At 41.5% G+C, this 17514-nt stretch overlaps 1 protein-coding gene across 1 annotated transcript in view; it reads right to left on the bottom strand.

Annotated features, from left to right (window-relative positions):
* kcnh8 (potassium voltage-gated channel, subfamily H (eag-related), member 8) overlaps positions 1 to 17514 on the bottom strand; it is a 47610-nt gene that overhangs the window by 28892 nt on the left and 1204 nt on the right. Inside the window, exons 2-6 of the mRNA XM_053489974.1 lie at positions 8368 to 8601; positions 7594 to 7719; positions 6813 to 6946; positions 6482 to 6716; positions 5970 to 6127 (exon numbers count right to left, since the gene is read on the bottom strand). Coding sequence (XP_053345949.1) covers positions 5970 to 6127; positions 6482 to 6716; positions 6813 to 6946; positions 7594 to 7719; positions 8368 to 8601 — 887 coding nt within the window. The remainder of the gene's footprint in view (positions 1 to 5969; positions 6128 to 6481; positions 6717 to 6812; positions 6947 to 7593; positions 7720 to 8367; positions 8602 to 17514) is intronic.

The raw sequence follows: 17514 nt of genomic DNA, 5'->3' as shown, positions 1-17514 counted from the left end.
AGAGGGCCATGGCGGTTCTTTATTCAGATTCGAAAACAGTGCACTCCTACAATCAGTTCACCCGCCAGTTGAAGCTTACATTCGAACATCCTGCCAGCGAGGTGGAGACCGACACCAAGCTATACCATCTGCGGCAGGGAGGGTATACGGGCAGGGAGTCGCTACACCGCTGACTTCCGTAACGTCGCAGTCCAGTTCACCTAGGGAGACTCTGCCCTCTGGACAACCTACTACGAGGGACCGACCTGCACCGACCTCTGCTTACGGGCTTCGGCTGGGATGTGTTCTAGGAAGTCCGGGGCCCCCAACATGAGGTGAGGCGACGAACTTCACCCATGTGTCGGGGCTCAACAACATCACCATCAAAAACCGACACCCATTGCCTCTTTTCAGACTCAGCCCTGGACGCCCTCTCTAGTGCCACCATTTTCACAAAGTTGGACCTCCGGAGCGCCTACAACTTGGTGCGCATTAGAGAGGGTGATGAGTGGAAGACGGCCTTCATTACCCCTACAGGACACTACGAAAGTTTGGTCATTCCATTTAGACTGCACAGTCGACGAACACGTCCAACACGTCAGGGCGGTCTTCAAGAAATTGCTCACCCATCAACTGTACTGTAAGTTGGAGAAGTGTGCTTTTCAGTGGGCTCTCTTCAAACATTATAATTTTTACCACTCATACCGTCCAGGTAAAAAAACACCAAGGCAGACGCCCTCTCCTAACAACACGAGGAAGACGTCGGGCGGACCTCGCGCCTGTCCTTCCACCTTTCAAATTCATAGCACCAGTTCATTGAGATCTGGTGACAAGGGGTCGCCAGGGACAGGCCGCGGAGACTAAGCCGTCAGGCGTGCCACCTAGACGACTCTACGTGCCCAACCCTGCGAGAGCAGAGGTCCTTTGGTGGGGCCATTCATCTACCATCTCTGGACATCTGGGCACTCGCCGCACTCTTCAATTTATCCAGCGCGACTTCAGTTGGCCATCCATGGCAAAGGATGTCAACGAGTTTGTCCAGGCATGCCCAGTGTGCGCCAGGGCCAAGGACATTAACTAGCTAACACCAGGGAAACTCCAACAACTCCGGGTTCCTCGTTGACCCTGGACACACATTGCCGTTGACTTTATCACGGGCCTGCCGGTCTCTGAGGGAAACCATCATCAATCGGTTCCCCAAGGCCGTGCACCTGGTGGCCCTCGCCGGACCCCCGTCAGCTAAAGACACCGCAAGCTAATATTAGAGCACGTAGTCTGCCTGCATGGGTTCCCGAAGGACATCGTCTCAGACAGGGGGCCCTAGTTCACTTCCCAGTTCTGGAAGGCCTTCTGCTGTCTGATCAATTCCACCTGCAGTCTGTCATCCGGATACCACCCTCAGACTAACGGTCAGACGGAGCGGATCAACCAACAACTGGAGCGCGACCTGGCTTCATTGCCGATCGCCAGCTCTCCTGGGCCAGCTACCTCATCTGGGCTGAACTTTCCCACAACCTCCACGTCTCATCCGCCACGAACCTGAGCCCATTTGAGGTATGCCACGGTTTCCAATCTTCGATGTACGACCACCAAGAACCTGAGGTTGATGTACCGTCAACCCAACTGTTGGTCTGCAGCTGTCGGCGGCTGTGGAACCAAGCAAACCTGGCCATCCAGCACGCCAACACCCGCTACGCCACCCAACATCGGCGTCCACAACCTCAATGTAGGTGACAAGGTATGGCTCTCAAAAAGAAATCTTCACCTCCGCACTGAATCACGAAAACTCTCACCCAGATTCATCGGCCCCTTTTGCATCACCCTCTGGATAAAAAAGCTACCGGCTCCAGCTGCCTGCAGCTCTCTGGATCCACCAGGTATTCCACACCTCCCAACTTAAATCCTTCACTACTTCCCCTATGGTTACACCCACACCCCCTGCTTCTCCTCTCTAGATCATCGACTGTGGTCCCGCCTACACGGTACGTCAGATCCTCGACTCGCGCCCTCGGGGCAGAGGCATCCAGTACTTGGTCGACTGGAAGGGCTACGGCCCAGAGGAACGGTGTTGGATCTTGGCCCGTTTCATCTTCGACCCCGAGCTCATCCGGGACTACCATCGTCGGGTATCCTTCACCCCAGGACCGTCGGGAGCCAAGTCCTGGACAGGAGGGTACTGTCATGCGCACTCGCTCCGCGACAGGTACTAGGACCTGGAAGAGTACGGTCGCGACTCAGGAAGCATAAAAGGAGACAAGATGGCGCATCACATCGATCAGTCATTGAGTTGTCCATGCTGGTTCTGACGCCTTACCTACCTTTTCGTGAGTACTCGCCATTTTGGTTTTCTTTCCTGACCAAGTGTGTGTTTTGTCAGAACGCAGGTTTATTTGTGTAAACTCTTGCTCTCGCCGCGAGAGAGTTTTAATAATAATTTGCGTGGTTATCCTGACCGTTCATGCTACTTCCGCGCTTGGGTTTACCATCCACGCGACAAAGGCTAACTGCTAAGTCTTCTGGCCCGTTTTCGTTTGTCCCGTGACAAAGGAAAAAAAACATCTTAAATTAAACCAAATATGCACATGTAGTGATGTACAATATTGGCAATAAACCAATAAAAAGTTCTCGTTTTTAAACTGTCTTGCTTTTAAGTCACGCTATATTGCACTTGTCAGGAAAGAAAATATTTTTATTTTTACATTTTCATTTCGTATTTCTAATTTTTATAAGAGTAGGTTAAAGGATGATGCTTTTGTCAGAATGACGTATTTTATTATATTGGACACTACCATAAGCACCCAGTGTTGACGGTTAAAGAGTTTGTAGAAAGAGTTAAAAGGTTAAAGCTAAAAATTATCTAATGAACTTAAATGTAATCAGTGATAGTATTATTATTTTAGGTTGAAGCCCATGTACATGTCTGTCTTTCTGTACAGCAGAACTCTCTGTCTAACTTAATAATACAAAGGAAAAAAATGTTTTATGCTAAGTTGTAGCCTACTTTTCTCACAGTTGAGAAATTAGATCGAATAAAGATGAAGTTTTGTCTTAAAACGACTCCAGCGTGTTAAAATTCACTTATACCACTTCAGCGCTGTTATTTCAGCCAAAGTGAAAATATGAACTAATCCCAGTAAAAATATTCACTTTATCTTTTCTAATTAATATCTATTGGTGCAGGTGTGTGTTTACATTGAGACAGTAGCGCATTAGTAGATTATTAAATCCCACACATAACTGTTCATAACATCACTTTTACTCCACATTTAGATTCACTGATGGTGCAGATTAAACTTCAGGTAGAGATCTAAGTACTCCCATTATTAAAATATCATATTATTATAGTATTACATTATTAAAAGTCATTAAATTCTGTCCAGTGAATCTTTAACTGAACTGCAACTTTTTTCCCTTTGGGTAATGTATATACAACAGTACATTATATAAGAAGAGGACATTGTTGCTTGATATTTTATTTATGTATTATACAGCATACACACTGATGTGGCTGGAATGAGAACAGTATGTACAGTATAGCAGATGTATGCAGTCACATGTCAGCTTTGCCTCAGTAGAGTAGTCGACACTTACCCCACACACTAACACATGCTGCCTGTCAGCTTGTTACCCTGGTGCCCCAGGCAAAGTCTGTAAATAATACTCATTATACTGTGCATTATTAACATCCCAGTCCACATAACGGTTCACAGTACATCAAACTTCATTATTCATTTTACAATTAAATATTAACAAGAGGGACAAATAACAGGAGGATGTGACCCTCAGTGACTTTAAACAAAAAAAAGAGTAAAAGTTTTTCCTTTATAAGATATAATAACATGACAGACTTAGTGCTTGTGGTTAGTTTTGCTTATTTAGAGCAATGTGTAATGAATCTGAGTACTGTACTGTAGGTATCCTGTGCATTTTGCTCTTCACTTCGACATGCGCACTTTTCCATCAGTTAACAAATTTACATTTGGAAAGTACAATTTAATGCAAACATTCTTCCTCCTGCAGTTTCTGCTGGTTTTTAAGGTTCTGGCAGGGAATTCGGGGTGCGTCTGTCGACATCACCACATACAGCTCATCATCTTTCTGTCTCCCTAAAAAGGCATGAGCCACTTCTATGTTTGCATCCTTGATGAAACTACAGAAACCACATCTGGGATGCAAACATACATAGACTCGTTAGGCTTTTTTGTGTACTTTTGCTTTTGATAGATATTAAACGCTTGGCTTTGGGGAAGCTTTTTGTATTTTTCTTCAACAGAAAACCTTTTTTGTTAGTTTTTTCTTGCAGCATATATACTGTATATAAAGAGAGCCCAACCATTTGGGCATTGGTGCAGTGCCGGTCCCAAGCCAGTGTTGGAACCCGGACCCTGGAGGCGCAGGACAACAGTGCCAACCACTATGCCACTGTGCCACCAGCCGATACTCCAACAACAACAAATATAGCCCAGGTTCGTACTGCATGTAATGGTTCTAACCACTTAATGGAAGCTCCATGTGTGAAGCCCTGCCTAAGAAACAGTGAACAGCAGGCTGGGATCTGAACACAGAACCTGGTCAGGACATGAGCTAAGCACTAGCTAAGACACAGAGAAAAACACACAAGATAGACCTCAATACTCTCTCTGAGACTCTAATACCTTTACTGCAGACATGGATTGAAAAGTCTGATTTTGGAGATAATAAAGTCGACACAGACTCTCAGGTGCCACTACAAAGCCCACCTGATCACACGACAGCAACTTAACTCTTAATAGAAAAACAACAGTTGAGAGACACTACTTGTTGAAAACTCTGCCATCAGCCAGCACGACACCTGCTCAGCCCACGGTAGGATTCTGCCTTACTTCAAATGGCAGCAATGCTGTCTCGCAACTCATTCGGAGACAGTTCCAAATGCAGGTTAGCCTTTTTATTAAAAAGACACCTTGGCAAACAATTCCAAAAATGTGAAGCACGAATAATAACCATGGAACAGGCAGAAGGACAGGCAATCAGCAAACACAGACATGTGGGCAAGACAAAAATCCAATAAACTATACGATGAGACAAGCTGAAACTAAAATAATTTTATAAAGAAGAAAGAAAGAAGAAAGCTTGATACAATATAAGACTGGGTATGTCAAGTTAAAGCGTGCTGAGCATCAATACACAACTGGGGAAGAAAATCTACAGCACGAATGTTACAGAATTCAATTATTATGATATAATGTAAAAAACAAATTTCTACAGATTGTCCAGTATACATAAACAGTTCTGACATCTACATCTGAAGTCAGAAGTTTGTACGTTTGTACATTTGCATGTGCACTTTGTTGTCTGTTGTCTATCGTTGTCTCTTTTTTGTATTAGTTAGCGAGCTGGTTCCGGTAGAGTTGCGTTGTTAATTTATGTTATTGCATGTATGTACGTGTACTGTAGCTCTTTGGTCCTGGAGGAACGTGGTTTCGTTTCACTGTATACTGAACTGGAATGACAATAAAAGCCTACTTGACTTGACTTGACTTGACTTGAGAATGAATTGATACTGAAAATGCTGAATTTGACTTTTAACTCAGACACTGCATGCAGTGCCAGTCCCATTCAAGAGATTTTAATTTGTGATTATTAATCACAGTCTAACCCTAATCCTATGACTGTGATTAACTAGAGATTCAACAATGTGACAACTGAATTCTCATTGACTTGGCAACGTGAGATATTTTTTGGTGCGTACCCTGCAAAAACATTTTCTATCCGTCAGACCTTGAAATGTGCATATTGTGAAATGTGAATTCTATTATATATTTATATGTATTATATATACAGTATTGGCCTCCTTCTCCTGCACACTCACACCTGGTGATTACCAAACGTTACAATTTGTTATAACGAAATCATTTTTGGAATTGTATTACTAGAACTAAAGAGGAACTGAACATGAGGATTAAAAAACCCTGAATACAAAATGGTACAAGTCAATTCGTTTAACTTACCACACTAACACTGAAGGAATAGAGGAGGTCAAAGGGCAGTGCGGCCACCAAGTCGATGACTAACCAGGTGGTCATGTAGTGGATGCAGATCTGCCGTGCATCGAAGATCACTTGTCCAGACGTGCTGACGTATGTGGTGCGGAAGTTAAACACAATGTCTACAATAAATAGGACAAAGAAGTTTATACAAAACACACCCTCAGCTCATTTTAATACAATCTGCAGGTAATGTTTAAATCACTGTGTGTCCCCGAGTCACAACCTTTAATAAATGAATAAAACGTGACTAAATAAAAGACATTTACATGGACGTCATTATGGACAAGCCCTGGGTGTGTATTTAATTTTTTTAACTGACCCTTTCCTGGGGCAAAATTATTCTGGCTTTTCTAAATCCAACACAGAAACAAAATTATACAAAATTAAATTTTTTTTTTTTTTTATAATAAATCATAGTGAGCGAATGTAAACCTCTCACTCAAATAGTGAATTTTAACCATGAACTTTCTAACCTGTGATAAAAAGGATCTCCACAGCGATGTCAGTGACGGTGGTGCTGCGTGTCAAGTCTTCATCACCAATAAAACACACGTTGTAGGGGACGGTCACGGCCACGTAGAACGTAGCCAGCAGGATTAGCCAATCCCAGCCAGCCTTAAACGTGCTGAAGTGAAGAAGGATGAGTTTGGACTTCTGGGCATCTGCAACCTTGTACTCTGGCAGAGCTGGTGGATCCCCGAAAACATTCTGGTAACCCAAAGAGGGAAGACAAGTGGCATTACTAACATGGATGGATGGATGGATGGATGGATAGATTGAAGTCTGATAGTGTTAACCTCGTACCTTGTTGAGTTTGATTTTCCTTCGTTTCTGCCGGTTGTGGAGATGAGGTCCTGAGGTGTAATACAGGGAAGCGTTGGGGTGAACCTGAGCTGTACTTAATGGAGATCCGCCTTTGGTCCGACCATGATGACGCTCTAGGTAAGAGAAACACAATGCTAACACACACACACACACACACACTCCAAAAGTTAGGATGTGTGTCCTACAATTATTCAGTTCAGTTTAAAAAATCTTTATAAGTGTGTTATTAATTAACAATTATTAAATCTGGAAATAGGACATCTCTTCTGAATAAAGGGTTAATCACACCTGACATTCATGAAGGGAGTTTTGAAGAATATTTCCACAGAATTATTCCCACTACTATTCACTTTACTGTAAAAACACCAGGAAAGAAAAAAAACCTCTTGTAATTCAAATATATTATAATATATTATAATGCATAGGATTTTCACCCTGGTCTCGCTCTTTATGTCCTCTCATGGACCAGAGGTTTGGACATTCAGTTACACAACAGCATGTGTGGAGCTAACAGAGGCTTAAAACCCAATCCAACACGACACTGAATCTCTGACAACGTTAATGCCAATAACAATACTTTATATATGGATAGGGGGGTCTGTGGGACTCTAATAATATATATAATAATAATAATAATAATAATGACAGAAATGATAACTAACAGCTCACCATAAAGGTGATTATGTATTCCCAGATTAGGTCCATTAATCACCAATCAGAACTTTTACAGAAGCTTGAAACACACAAACTAAGACAAAACCTTTTTTCTTCTCAGCGCTGATGCTTTTCGCCTTGGTGATGTCTTTGAACGAAGCAAGGAAGAGAACGACATCGCCTTTCTCGTTCTTAATAGGCACAATGTCCAGAAGACACCAGAAAACACAACCTGTACCGGAGACAGAACAACACTCTGACAGAAGAAACATTACGGTACTGTACATGATATTCCTTATAATGAGTGCGGTCGGCCCATTTGGTCGCTTTCTCTTTAACCTTTTATAAATTAAACTTTTATGTTGCAAAGCGAGGTCCATTTATGGCTCATCTCCCGTCTACAGCCAGGGTCCAAAGTTTTGACTAAAGGCAGTCAATGCTTATATAATATAATCAGTGCTCTGAGTTTGTGAGAATGTGTGGTTTTCGTTTGTCCACCCGTCTCTTGAGGTTTGACCACAAGTTCTCAATGGGATTAAAGGTCTGCGGAGTTTCCTGGACTTACTGTAGACCTACAATGTCCATGTTTAGTTCCCCGAGACACTTAGTCAAAATTGTGAGTGAGCGCACACCCTTAGGTGAGAAGCAACCCCACACATGAAGGATCTCAGGGTGCTTTACTGTACACATATACTGTAAAATGAAATGCACATTTATTTAAACATAAAAACACAAAAAATACCAAAAATAGTTATTTCCTTTAAATATGTGTTTTTGTTTTACTACAGTACACGTAACGCGTGACTTCAGCCACCCTAGTGAAGGGGATGAGTATTAACCTTAGCGCTAACACGGGAAACGTTCTGTCACTTGCACTGACCTGTCTTCTTATAGAACATGAGCTCTTCTTTAAGCTCACGGCGCTCTTCAAGAGCAGAATCCACACTCAGGATGACGCGCTCGCTGCTCTCGGGCCCATGAAGAAACCTGCAGGAACAGCTCTGCTGCATGACCTCGGTGCGCGTGAAACCCGTGAGCTCACAGAAGCCATCTGAGCAGTAGACTATGGGGAACCCCTGTGTAACCTGAGCGTTAGCCAGGATGAAATTACTATCTGTCAGGAACGACACACAAATGATGCCTTAGATTATTGTACAGTACAGAATCACAATGTGGCAGGTTATTACAGTCAGCACATGACAGCAGCAATTCACAGAAATGTCTATGTAAGGTTTGATACCTTTTCACTTTCTAATCATTATAGTCATAAACGAAGCATGTGAAGAGAGGAGGAACACAGCTGGAAGTGTACGTTGGCACACACTCACATAAACACACAAAGGTTGTAACGGAGATAATCGTCTCATATACAGGAGATAAACTGACCTGAAACAATTAAACTACAAAATCTCTCTCTCTCTCTCTCTCTAGAGTACCTCCAAGGTCTGGGTTCGATTCCCACCTCATGTCTGTGTGCATGGAGAACAGAACCCGTGTTATTATTGTGTGCTTCTTTAAAGAATGACCACACACTGGACGATTGGTGCGGATAAAGACTCGTATCTCAACGGCAAAATTGTGGACAAAAGTAAACATTGTGATGCACTGACGTGATCGATTATGTCAACGGATCGACAGAGTAACATCTTTGCTAGGACCACAGGACCTGCCTTCTGACATGATTGTTTAAGAAATGAGAAGCTACGTACTGCAAGTATAGTAAAGGGTAGTATAGTATAGTATAGTATAGTACAGTACAGTATAGTATAGTATAGTATAGTACAGTATAGTATAGTATAGTATAGTATAGTACAGTACAGTACAGTATAGTACAGTATAGTATAGTACAGTATAGTACAGTACAGTACAGTATAGTACAGTATAGTACAGTACAGTACAGTATAGTACAGTATAGTATAGTATAGTATAGTATAGTATAGTATAGTATAACATAATACAGTATAACACAAGGATGTTTACAGATCACTTAAGCAAAAGCAAAAAGTGTAAAATAATAATTCATAAATAAATAATAAATCTTCGCCTTAAGGACTGAAATTTTGCAAGAAATTTATTTCAGCACATGAAGCATTTTCGGCTGAGGGCGAGGGGGGGATGTCCAATCTGACACCACCAGTTACTTCCTCATTCCTCAGTCTGATCTAGTGTTTCTCAGCATAATGGTGGAAGATTTTTATGTGATTGGACTACTGCAATATTTACATGGTTTCAGTTGATGATCTGTAAACTTTTATATAGTTTTTGATGGCTGTACATGATGGTGCAAAGTGCAAAGATGCCAAAGTCGTAAGTGGGTTAAAAAAATAAATAGAGAGAAAAATCTACGAATAAAATTTTAATTAGAATTCATGTATGAAATCTTTTGCATTACTGTAGTCTCGTGTCGCTTGATTAATGTACTGTACATGTTGAGTTACGTAGTGCACTTTCCCTCTCATATCCATAACCAGTTCTTCATCTTTCCAATACAGGATTTATGTTAAATGTCCAACGTAACATAATTCTTGACTTTTTTCAACAATGTTCTCTGTTAGAATAAATTATCATTTTTTAAATTCTTTCTTAAGGTTTTTTTTTTTTAATTAAAATCATGTTAACGTTTTTATTAATCAGAAGGTTATTCCTTAAAACATTTTTATTAATGTCCTGGACCTTTATTAGGAACCAGTACATGTGACCACCGTAGAATGAGCTGCCGGCTAATTTGTTATTGGAACTGACAAGTGCACATAAGAAAAATTAATAAATCAGACAGCATGTGTTTTAGCAGAAGGTACGGGAGAACGTCTCGCGACAACACTGGGTAAACTCTAATTATGTGTGACTTTCACTAACACTTTTAATTTTCTTATTTTACTTAATGACCAGTTTTTTCTTATTCTACTCACCATATGCTTGGCTTCTTGTTTTGCTCTATATGACATTAAAAACAGTCTTATATTGTGTGTCATAATTATGCACCTGTCTCACAATTATAGACAAAGACAATGGACTTTTTGAATAAGAATGTATTTTGCAAGCCAAAGCCAACAGTAAACATATGATCTCGTGGTCCATACAGTCACTTCACAACAAGGTTTTAAATTCTTGTATCATATCATACTGCTTTATTTTATATATTTACTGCTCTCTCCAGCTCCTCCTGCCAATCACAGCCCATGCTTGCTTATGCCGTAGTTCTTTCTTAAGACACATATTGATCAGGTCAGTTGAGTAGCTGTGGGGATTAATAATCAATTTCAGCTGCTTTGGTCTTAATTAAATGAACAACACGTGCACTAGCCGGGCAGCAGTGAGACGACTTCCAATACAGGAATGGTTTTACAGGTGAAGGCCACTGACATTTTTTCCCTCCTCATCTTTTCTGACTGTCTTTCACTCCTTTTGCATCATACCTGGACCCTACACAGGCAGTCCAACTCCTCCGGGATGGCACATCATTACGTGGCGTTGTCAGAAGGTTCGCTGTGTCTCCCGGGAAACAGGCAGTTAGTCTAAGAGAGCTGGACAGGCCCATAGAAGGTCCGTAACCCATCCGGAGAACTGGTACTGTATCTGTTGTGCGAGGAGGAACAGGATGAGCTCTGCCAGAGCCGTACGAAATAACCTCTAGGAAACCACTGGTGTGAATGTCTCTGACCTCCTCCGACATCCTGAACCTCCTGTGCTAACTGCGTAGGGTCCAGGTATCGCCGCACGCTACCGGTAGTACTGAAACTGACCCTAGTCAAACGTAAAAACGAGTAACAGACAGGAAAATGTCAGTGACCTCCACCTGTAAAATACCTCCTTCTAGTGCACCTGTTCCATTCACACCAACTAAACTGATTATCAACCACCTCAGCTACTTATCACTATCCCAGACGTTTAACTGATTAACATGTGCTGCCATACTTGAATGTACAGAATTAAACAGGACAAAGACAAAATGTCAGGTTGGTTTATTCCTACAAAACTGGGTCCTGTTTATTAACAGTTTGGTTTCATCCAAACTTCCATCCAGGAGCTTTTTATAATGAAACTTGCAATTCAGCACCTGGTGATGTTTCATCAGTCGTCTTATTATTATAAGACTGTTATCATACACATCCGGGTAACGTCACTGTGATGGGAAGCCACTAGGATCACACTCGGTCTTATGATTAATTTGCATTAAAAGAATTCTAGCTTAATCACGTGCATCAATGCGTAAATATTGCCAGTCACGGCTCTGTTAGCTCATGCAAGCGGAAGGAGCAGACAGCGCTGTCCTCCGAGTGTGTTACACCGTCTCCTATACTGCATGAGTAGTAGCCTTAATGTGGGAGACCCCTAGTGCCGTATAGCCCCTATAGGACTAAATTAGGGAGAAAAATTTGGGACAAATCCAAAATATATATATATTAACAGCCCCAATAATAAAAAAATAATTAAATTCTTCTCAATAGAATTAAAATGAATGCAGTCGCTGTATTAAAAACCTACAGCTCAACGAGCTCAGAACTTGAACAACTGACTTGGGGCAGTTAAAAATTCTACTACTACTAAGAATAATATTAAATAATGCTATAATATTGATTCTGTTACTTCAGTGTTGTGCACACACACACACACACATACGGATCATACTGTAGCTGTAGTGCTATTTAAGTATTGTACAGTAGCGCATATGAGACACACGGGTTCATGCGCACTTTATCTCTTTACCAGCATCATTCTCATTATATTTCATGTTTTTGTACAATATTGTTTTTATTATTGTAGCTGTTCCAAAAAATAATAATAATGTTTGTCCATTTAATTAGTTACTATTAACTAACACCAGGCTACAGTGTATTCTCTGTCCTGCTGAAAGGCTCTCGGCACAGGATTATGCACATATTATTTCTTCATTACTTGGAGACAAAACTGTGGTTCTGATCCGGTCTGGCAGTGTGTACACTCACCTGTGATCTCTCTGTACAGCAAACAAACAGAGCCAGCAAGCCATTTAAAATGTCTTAGAAATGTCTCAGCTACTGCAAATATACAACACTAAGTCCCCTACATACGAACAGTCGAGTCACAAACGTTCAAAGATACGAGCAAGCGCGTTCACGCACTGTTCCATTGCAGAAGTCCGATCACGTGTCTGGCTGTCACGTTTGTGCAGCGCTCCATCCCAGAATGTCCAGAAGCGAACATAAAAGCAGTGGCGAAGAAGCTGCTACTGATAAGAAGCAACAAGCAACAACCATGAAGAGAAAAGTGGAAATAATTAAGAGAATGGAGCTGAAAAGATGGACATTGCTTGTATTTTTAACATGAATCGTTCAAATATCGGCACGATTTTAAAGAACGAGGACAATAACATGGAACATGCCAGGTTTATACCGTGTACAGCGGAATGTGTCTGTATCCTAGTACCTACACAATGTCTGTTGGACTTACGAACAAATTAGACTTACAAACGAGCTCATGGAAAAGAACACATTAAGTACATTGGGGATCGTACTAAAGTAAACGTACTAATGTCACAGAGAATTTGTGCTCCTCGGCTCCGTGAGGTAACGTTAGGGTGAAAACTAGCTGACGTTTGCTATTCCCCACTCTCTATGTTTTCAAAAATGTGAGAGGAAAAAGGACACTGGGAACATTTCTGTCCTGTCCTAAATTATTTTCAAGCTCTTCCAACATTACTATCCACACACACACACACACACACAAACACACACACACACACACACAAGCTCCAAAAGTCCAAAACTGTAACACCCGGGAGCTATTTTAAGAACAGTGTATGGTTGTTAGTGAGGGGAAGCAGCGGCACACGGAGAGAGACAGGGAGACGGCTAAAAAGGGTCTCAGGAGAATTTCTGCAACTTTCTATTTTAAATAGATTGTCTATGTCTACGTCATTATGTATATATTGCACTGTGTGGGAAGTCAGAGTGAAGGGAGTTACAAAACCTCACTTACGTATATATTTAGCTTAGGCTTAGGCAATGATCAGCACTAAGGTTGTCCTGTCTCTCTCTCTCTCAACAAGGTTACCCCGTCTCTCTCTCTCACCATCATGGTCACCCCCGTCTCTGTCTCTCACCATCATGGTCACCCCCGTCCGTCTCCCTCTCTCACCATCATGGTCACCCCCGTCTCTGTCTCTCACCATCATGGTCACCCCCGTCCCCGTGAGATGGGGTATCAGTAGGTGAGATAGGGGTATTAGTAGGTGAGATAGGGGTATCAGTAGGTGAGATGGGGTATTAGTAGGTAAGACGGGGGTATCAGTGGGTGAAATAGGGGTATTAGTGGGTGAGATAGGGGTATTAGTAGGTGGGATGGGGTATTAGTAGGTGAGATGGGGGTATTAGTGGGTGAGATAAGGGTATTAGTAGGTGAGATAGGGGTATTAGTAGGTGAGATGGGGTATTAGTAGGTGAGACGTGGGTATCAGTGGGTGAAATAGGGGTATTAGTGGGTGAGATAGGGGTATTAGTAGGTGGGATGGGGTATTAGTAGGTGAGATGGGGGTATTAGTAGGTGAGATGGGGGTATTAGTGGGTGAGATAAGGGTATTAGTAGGTGAGATAGGGGTATTAGTAGGTGAGATGGGGGTATTAGTAAGTGAGATAGGGGTAATAGTAGGTGAGATGGGGGTATTAGTAGGTGAGATGGGGTAGCCAGGGGTAGCTCAGTGGTTAAGACATTGGACTACGGTTCGGAAGATCCCAGGTTCAAGCCCCACAACAACCAAGTTGCCACTGTTGGGCCCTTGAGCACGGCCCTTAACCCTCAACTGCTCAGATGTGTAATGAGATAAAAAATAAAAAATAAAAATAATAAAATAAAATAAAATGTAAGTCGCTCTGGATAAAAGCGTCTGCCAAATGCCTAAATGTAATGTATTAGTACATGTAATTAGTACATTTACAATAGTAAATGTATTAGTAGGTGAGATGGGGGTATTAGTAGGTGAGATGGGGTATTAGTAGGTGAGATAGGGGGATTAGTAGGTGAGATGGGGTATTAGTAGGTGAAATGGGGTATTAGTAGGTGAGATAGGGGTATTAGTAGGTGAGATGGGGGTATTAGTAGGTGAGATAGGGGTATTAGTAGTTAACAGATTATGGGCCAAACTTCACTGAGTGATGATGGTAGAATAATTATAAAGGTCTCGACTAAAACAACATGCATCAGGAATCACAAAGGAGTTTTTTATTTTCTGCAGTGGAAAAGTACTGAACTAGTTACTTTTATCAGAAATGTAATGTAAGTGATTACTTTTTAATGACAGTAGTTTTGTAATGTAATTAGTTACTTTACAACACTGTCCCCCAACACCGGTACCAAAGTACTGTATGTACATCCATAACGTCACATGTAATCATATATCACATACACTGGCCTGAAAGAGCGGGAAGAAACTCCAACAACAAGAATCTTTCTCTTTTCTTTTCTCTCTCTTCCTCAGACTGCATCAGGTTCTGCTCTTCAGTCCAATTGATAATCACACCCTCATGTGGTGGAGCAAAGATATAATATGGACTGTGCTGTTCCTACGTTAAGATTCAATTATTTCTCATCTGTACCTTTTTGTTATAAAGCAGATAGAGTTAAGGGCCTTGCTCAGGGCCTCGACAGTGACAACATGGCAGTGCTGGGACTTGAACCCCCAACCTTCTGATCAGTAACTCAGAGCCTTAATCATTTAAACCACCACCACCTTTGTGCTCAAACCGCACTGTGGTTCATTGTGTAACAATAAGCAGTTGATCATCAGGTGTAACACGTGGTATAAAACCTTATATTTGACCTATATATTTTTGCTTTGTGCATTTCAGCCACGTGACCCTGACAGGATGAAGGAGAGAGGATTTTTGTGAGGTATAAACTAGCATCAGTGTAACAGAACACCACTAGAAGGTAATTACTCGCACAACTGTCATTTTGCTGCACACTAACGGAGATGATGAATCGTATTATGTGTGCTGTTCTGTAGTATTCTGTAGCTCGTTATTGCATCTTTATGCCTCAGTGGTTTATCAGAATACACGATTTTGCTGACAGAAGTCTGATTATGCAAATGTGTCATACATCACAGCTTCCTCCTGTATGAGTCAGTAAACTGGGAACAACTGGGAATAGACAACAGTCGGCCATAAAGCGCTTAAATCATCACTCTATATAGACACTCTGCATTACCGTCACTAAATGTACGTCAACTTGTGTAGCATAAACATGATAATGGCGGGGGGTAAGGGGGGGTGTACTGGTGTGAAACAGGATGTTTTTAACCAGTGTAGTGCTTTTCTCTGCCATTGTATCTGTAGTGGATCAAGAAGAAATAATGCTCCCATAGGCAAAGTCTCAGACCTTCAGGACGCCTAAAGCCCTTGAGGAGAGCATTTATAATCATTTTGTTCCATTCAGGGTTATATTTAGCTTCACTCCGCAGCGTGGGACAAACTTGAATGCTAGAAACTAGAATGATTAACACTCTAATGCTTCTAATTAACTTTTAATATGTTAATCATTCATGACATCACCATTTTGTGTCCCGTTTAAATGAAACTTACTGTATGTGATTATCACTTTCATGTTAAACCAAAACACTTGAAGAGAAACGTGTGTACCTGGTCACGTAAAAACCCACACGTTTTACTGATGCAACACACAGTAGTTTCACCAAGATCCATTGACTTTAGAGGTAAATTGGTATTTGTAATCCTGAGGCTTAGGTTTTACTTATTTAAGATATGTAGGATTAATTAGTACATTAGAAGATTATCTATGGCTTCATGGAGGTTTGACGTGTACAAATATGTTTTTAGCGTTGAAACCTTTAACAACTGATTCATTGGCTGTAGAAGTTGTGCTCGCTGTCTACTGGAGTATGTATTTTACACGTGATTTGGTTTGGTTTTAAAATCGGGTAACCTGGGTTTTTCAATCCTAATCTAGTGGCCAATATGGAAGACATTTGGACTAAACATGTGGACAACGTACTGTAAGTGGACTAAAGAACTTCATATGTCGATATTAACCAAATCTACATAATCACTGTCCATCGCGGAGGGCATGGAACCTATCCCAAGGGACTTGAGGCACAGGGTGGGGTACAGCCTGGACTTGTGTGACAATTTGTAGGCCACACAAGCACACACTCACTCACACATTACAGGCAAAAAAAGACAGAAATCAAAGTTAACAAAATTAATGTTGATAAAATTATTTACTATTTATGTGTAATAAGATTCATGTCCCTGGCTTTTAGGGAAGGGGTAGCTCAGAGGTTAGGGGGTTTTGGACTTTTGATCAGAAGATCCCAGGTTCAAACTTAAGCACCACCAAATTGCCATTATTGGGCCCTTGAGCAAGGCCCTTAACCCTCAACTGCTCAGATGCATGAATTTAAGGGTGTCTTCCACATGCCATAAATATACTGCACAAAAAAATTAAGGGAACACTTAGTCCTGGTTTGAACCTTACATATGAGGGGTGTTCAAGTCAAAACAGGACTAAGTGTTTCCTTAATTTTTTTAAACAGTATATAAATCTCTGAAGGACAGGGTTTGAGACAAAATCAAAGGGAAATTATGGAAATGTGAATGCAATGTCAGATGCATGAATCGAAGTGTTCATTAATCAGATGAACGAGCCGAGGGCGACGGTGGAGAGGGAAAACTCCCTGAGGTGGTAATAGGAAGAAACCTTGAGAGGAACCAGACTCCACAGGGAACCCATCCTCATCTGGGTGATAACGGATAGCAGGGATTGATCTGCACTCATAATGTGTGTTAGGAGGCTGGACGTTCAGTATAACAGGGATGCGTTTAAGTTCATCTGGAGTCCAGTTTGTTAACCCTTACCTGAACCATTTTGAAAATGCACATGGTAAAGTTGGGCTGCTTCAATTAATGTATGCAACTAAAGTTCACAAAGCAGCAGGTTTATTGCACAAATAAATAAAGGCACAGGCATTGAGGTAAAAACTAAACACGCAGCTTCACAGTGTTATTAATTAATTCTCCTACAAGAGTAAATC

Source organism: Clarias gariepinus, chromosome 28 (assembly GCF_024256425.1).
Source record: "Clarias gariepinus isolate MV-2021 ecotype Netherlands chromosome 28, CGAR_prim_01v2, whole genome shotgun sequence".
In the NCBI taxonomy this organism is placed as follows: Eukaryota; Metazoa; Chordata; class Actinopteri; order Siluriformes; family Clariidae; genus Clarias; species Clarias gariepinus.
The sequence above is the reverse complement of the archived record's forward strand: the minus strand, read 5'-3'. Positions and strand labels throughout refer to the sequence as shown.